Source organism: Buceros rhinoceros, unplaced genomic scaffold (genome assembly GCF_000710305.1).
Source record: "Buceros rhinoceros silvestris isolate BGI_N320 unplaced genomic scaffold, ASM71030v1 scaffold32226, whole genome shotgun sequence".
NCBI lineage: Eukaryota > Metazoa > Chordata > Aves > Bucerotiformes > Bucerotidae > Buceros > Buceros rhinoceros.
The window spans coordinates 1-4,810 of record NW_010416291.1 but is presented as its reverse complement, the minus strand read 5'-3'; the positions used below and the strand labels follow the sequence as shown (position 1 = coordinate 4,810).

General features: G+C 57.7%; 1 protein-coding gene across 1 annotated transcript in view; it reads right to left on the bottom strand.

The window, feature by feature from the left end:
- The window catches only part of DHX38 (DEAH (Asp-Glu-Ala-His) box polypeptide 38), a 7,649-nt gene extending 2,839 nt beyond the window's left edge, over nt 1-4,810 (bottom strand). Inside the window, exons 1-12 of the mRNA XM_010137760.1 lie at nt 4,676-4,810; nt 3,915-4,076; nt 3,679-3,786; nt 2,654-2,766; nt 2,415-2,552; nt 2,005-2,191; nt 1,581-1,766; nt 1,013-1,153; nt 722-832; nt 533-649; nt 174-281; nt 2-55 (exon numbers count right to left, since the gene is read on the bottom strand). Of these exons, the coding sequence (XP_010136062.1) occupies nt 2-55; nt 174-281; nt 533-649; nt 722-832; nt 1,013-1,153; nt 1,581-1,766; nt 2,005-2,191; nt 2,415-2,552; nt 2,654-2,766; nt 3,679-3,786; nt 3,915-4,076; nt 4,676-4,810 (1,560 nt within the window). The remainder of the gene's footprint in view (nt 1; nt 56-173; nt 282-532; nt 650-721; nt 833-1,012; nt 1,154-1,580; nt 1,767-2,004; nt 2,192-2,414; nt 2,553-2,653; nt 2,767-3,678; nt 3,787-3,914; nt 4,077-4,675) is intronic.

Genomic DNA, 4,810 nt, shown 5'->3' with positions numbered 1-4,810 from the left:
CTTGACTGATGGGGTAGATCTGCAGCGCATCCATGCCGATACGGGGGTTGAAAACCTGCAGGGCACGTGAAAAACAGACAGAAGCGAGAGGAAGGCTGGGTCACCACCACAGTACTCCCTCAACCCAAGCCTAGAGATCCCAGGCACAAACAGCCCCGGAAGTCTGGGCCTACCTTCAACTTGCAGTAGCCAGAGTCAATCACAAACATGATGCCATCCACTGTCAGCGAGGTCTCTGCAATGTTAGTGGCAACAATGCACTTCCTGACCCCATCGGGAGCCTGCGAGCACACGACGCGTCAGTCAGATCCCCGGGCACGAGCCTCTGCTCCACTGAGGAGGAGCACGGAGCAGCAACACAGAACCCAGAAGGGCAGGGGTGACTCCTGGGAGGGTGAGGGGGGCCTGTGCTTTCTCTCGCCCTCCAGGTGCAATACACCGAGGTGTGTCTGCACCTCCCACTCACGTTCAGGGGTCTTGCCCGCACCAGGCTCCCCTGTCCCCACTCCTACCACAGAGCACACATCAGCACCTTCTGGAAGATCTTGGCCTGCAAGTCCGACGGTAGCTGAGAGTAGATGGGCAGTACGGCAAGAGCAGGTGCCTTCTCCAGCTCCTCAAGGTGCTCCACAATCTGCTCTGAGGTCACCTAGACACAAAGAGGGGTGTAAACAGAAGAATAAAACAAGGGGGGAGGCCAGCGCCTGCCCTTGCAGCTCACCTCTATGTCCTCCTGGCCAGGCATGAAGACAAGGATGTCACCGGGAGCACCAGACAAATGCACCTGCAGGGCTTGTTTCACTGCAGCCTCCACATAATCCTCCTGTGGGGTCTGAAAGGCACAGCCCGTGTTACAGACGCCAAAGATCTCACCCGCCCTGTGCTGCGTGCAAGACTGCACTGCGGCACAGCTGCCCCTGCTCTGTCCTTTCTGTGTCAGCCCAGAGCACAGCACACCCACGTCACGACCCTCCTGTCACAACAGAACTGCCCTCTGCAGCGTTGACTGTACCTTGCTGAAAAGAATATCCACAGGGAAAGTGCGCCCGGGAATGTGGAAAATAGGAACGTTCCCAAAGAAGGAGGCAAACTTATCTGCATCCATGGTGGCCGAGGTGACAACAAGCTTCAGATCTGAGCGTCGGGCCACCACCTGGAAAGCAGATGAAAGGAACAATAAGGAAGGGCCGTTTGTGCGTGGCTGTGGGCTGCTTCCATTGCTACCAAGGCCACAGCGCAGGACAGAGCTCCTGAGGCGCTGGCCACCGACGCCGGGGAACGCAGACGCCGTATGATCCTGGCAGTTAAAGACTCGCCGACCGCGGTCCAGGAAGCCTTAGGCTAGCAAAGATCCCTGTAGCTAGAGTTTCTGCCAGCCTCAGGCAGCACTTTGGCACTTGGGGAGATTTAACCCCCCAGAGCCAGGGACTGGGATGTTGGAAAAGCAAGTGCAGACAGAGATGCAGCAGCTCGGCTTCCCTCTCCCAGACCCGGCAAAGAAGGGCTGTTCCTGCCAGCACTCTGCTTCAGGACGGCTCAACATGCCCCACGCTGCTGTCCTCCACCCCGGGCTCACGCACCTCCCGGAGCAGCCCAAAGAGCACGTCAGTGTTGAGGGAGCGCTCGTGCGCCTCATCCATGATGATCGCGCTGTAGTTGTCCAGGTCAGCCTCCCGCAGTGACTCACGGAGAAGGATTCCGTCTGTCATGTATTTGATCACGGTCTTCTCAGAGGTGCAGTCCTCAAAGCGGATGGCGTAGCCCACCTGGGAAGGCAGAGACACCAGCACGCCTCATTCATGATGATCGCGCTGTAGTTGTCCAGGTCAGCCGCCCGCAGTGACTCACGTAGAAGGATTCCGTCTGTCATGTATTTGATCACGGTCTTCTCAGAGGTGCAGTCCGCAAAGCGGATGGCGTAGCCCACCTGGGAAGGCAGAGACACCAGCAAGTCTTCCAACAGCCCCACCGCTGTCACCAGGCTGCACCCCCTGCCAGACTCACCTCCTCACCCAGACGCACTCCCATCTCCTCACTGACCCGCTTGGCAACCGACATGGCCGCCACTCTGCGGGGCTGGGTGCAGCCGATCATGCCGTAGTCCGTGTAGCCGTCCTCATGGAGGTACTGGGTCAGCTGCGTTGTCTTCCCGCTCCCCGTCTCCCCCACCACAATCACAATGCTGTTGTCTCTGAAGAAAGGGGAAGTGTTTCTTCACGCGGCACAAAGAAGGGCTTTGGTGTCCGCAGCCCCAGCCGACCACCACCCTCCGTGGGCAGGAGCGCTGCCACCAGCCACCCAGCAACAGTTTGTGTTTCCTGAGGGCACAGCTCCCAGATGGGCCGCGTTATCGAGGAGGGTTTCTCACTGGGGTTCCTGAGGTGTAGGCCAGTGCCAGCTCCTGGCAGCCATACCTGAGGATGGAGAGCAGCTCCTGCTGCACTGCAAAGATGGGCAGATACTGCCTCTGCTCCAGGATCGATTTCTTCTTGGCAAACTCACTGCTGGCTTCGCTTTTTTCTTTCATGTGTTCAGCAAACTTCTGCTCAGTCCTAAGGAAACAAAGAAGCCCTGAAGCTGCCTCTCCACACACTTTGCTACGCCAACGGCCGCATCACCGGCTGAGCAGGAGCCATTCAAAGCAAGCTCTTACTTGTAATCCACTTTGCCATCGTCTGTCATCATCTCGTCCTTCTCCTCCTCTTTCTTGATCCCCATAATGTCTCCCAGTTTTGTGCCTGCCAGCTCCCAGTGCTTATGCTGAGCCTGGAAGGACAGAGAGCAGCATAACTTTGCCACGGCAAAGACTGACTAATATTCTTCTCCAATCCTACTTGTGAGACCAGGAAAGCACATCAGCCCCACAATCCCCCAAGCTGCAGCGCAGAACACACGCCCCATTCCTGCACCAAACCCCCTCTCCCAAGCGAACTGGAGCAGAGCTCTTAGGCGCCAGTCTGGACACAGAGACTTCAGGTACATGATGTCCAACTGCCTCCTAAGAAAATTCGTTAAATTTGAGCTTAAACCTACACAAATCAGAGTCAGGGATAGTCCTCCTGTTCTTGACAGGGGCTCTCAGGCCTCTCCCCCATCTTCCTGTTCGCTCTCACCTCTGATGTCAGTTTAGCTTTCACGTTCTTTCCATATGTAACTCAAACCCAGCCCAGCTCCAGGTTACAAGGAGCAGGTCTGCGCTTTCCCCACATGATCACATCAGCTTTAGAGACAGTCCCCAGAAAACACCCCCAAAAACTAATGTGCCACCTTCCTGCGTGCTCCTGCTCTGGCCTCTCCTGCTGAGACGTGACAAGTTCCATCCCGCTGCCACAATGACTGTCCCTGAGCTCCCTCCATTCCTCCACCTGCTCTCTGCTCCCACGAGCCAAATGTCCTTTGGATCAGAATCCTCTGCACAAGTACCCAGCGACTCATGGCCCAGGCAGCGCCTGAGGAAACCATGTCACAGCGGCTGCTCAGGAGACGACGCCATGAGCTGGGCTACTGGGACAGCCCCAGTCATGAACACGAGCTGGGCTGCCGGGATAGCCCTGGTCATCACCAGGAGCTCCTCAGCGTCGCTGCTGCCAAAGCCTGTGTTCTGCAAAGCCCAGACGGGGCTGCGAGGCACTATGGGACGCGTACGGCATGGCAGAGAGCTGAAAGCTCGCAGCATACCCTCTTGCGTTCCTTCTGCTCCCTGTGCTTGCGCACCAGCTGGCTGCCTTTCCGGGCTATGATGGCCAAATCTGAGGTGGCATCCTTCACCGGGATGACTGGCTCTGGCTAGAGGAAAGAGGTGTTGCTTCAGCACAGAGAGCTCACGCTGGCGGGGCTCCTGCCATCACTGCCCCCAGCTGCCGGGGCAGCTCTCCCCACCCTTTGCTAACAGCCCACAGAGCTGCAGGCTCCACCTGCTTGGTGAAGACAATCCTTCCGTCCAGGAAAGGGGGCACCAGGTTGTGCACCAACAGATGCACTTTAGCAGAGTTATCCTCCTCGAAATCTTCGTCCACTTCAATCCGATGAACCACACCACTGGTCAGCATGCGATTTGTCTCCCAGCGCTCGTTATCCTGCAGGACACGACCTATGAGAAATGCACAGAAGCCCCACAGAAAGGCCCAGAGATCACGCCAGACCGGATGCGATCAGGCTCAGGGCCCTGCACTGACACTCTGAGGAACCTGGTGGTTCTCGACAAGGGAGCCTGACCACACAGGCTAGGGAAGAACCAATGACCGGAAGCAGCAGCATACAGTAAACACAGACTGCCCATATGAAGCATGTGGTCAACAGGGCTGTCTCCAAGGACATGCAGGAGAGACACTGCTCACAGTGTCCTCTGGGCCAAGAGCAGCCACCCCTGTGAGTAAGGCAGCTCACAGCCCCGAAGAGCAGGAGCACAGCCCTCTGCATTGCTGCTGCCCCGCACACTGCGATCCACCGCGGTCACCACAGCTGCAAATCCCACCCCGCACAGGAGGTGCGGGGCTGCACTTCCAGGGGAACTGAGCAGTGGTTTCCCAGTGAGCCCGCGTTCAGGCTGGGCCAGGGCACAGACTGCTCTTCTCTACCCGAGAGCAAGGGCTCGGCCCTCACTGCAGCACGCGGATCTCTCTGGTGGAAGAAAAACACCCGCGTTCAGAGCAGCCAACCTGCATCTCGCCCCCACCTCATTGATCTGCCGCCGCTGTGCTGAGATGCGCTTCTGCCTCTGCTTGTGCAAGTGCTGCTCCCGCTTCTTCACGTACTCCTCGGAGGAGTAGGCCAAGGGGTTGTGAAACTCATCGTAGCCCTCATCCATCAT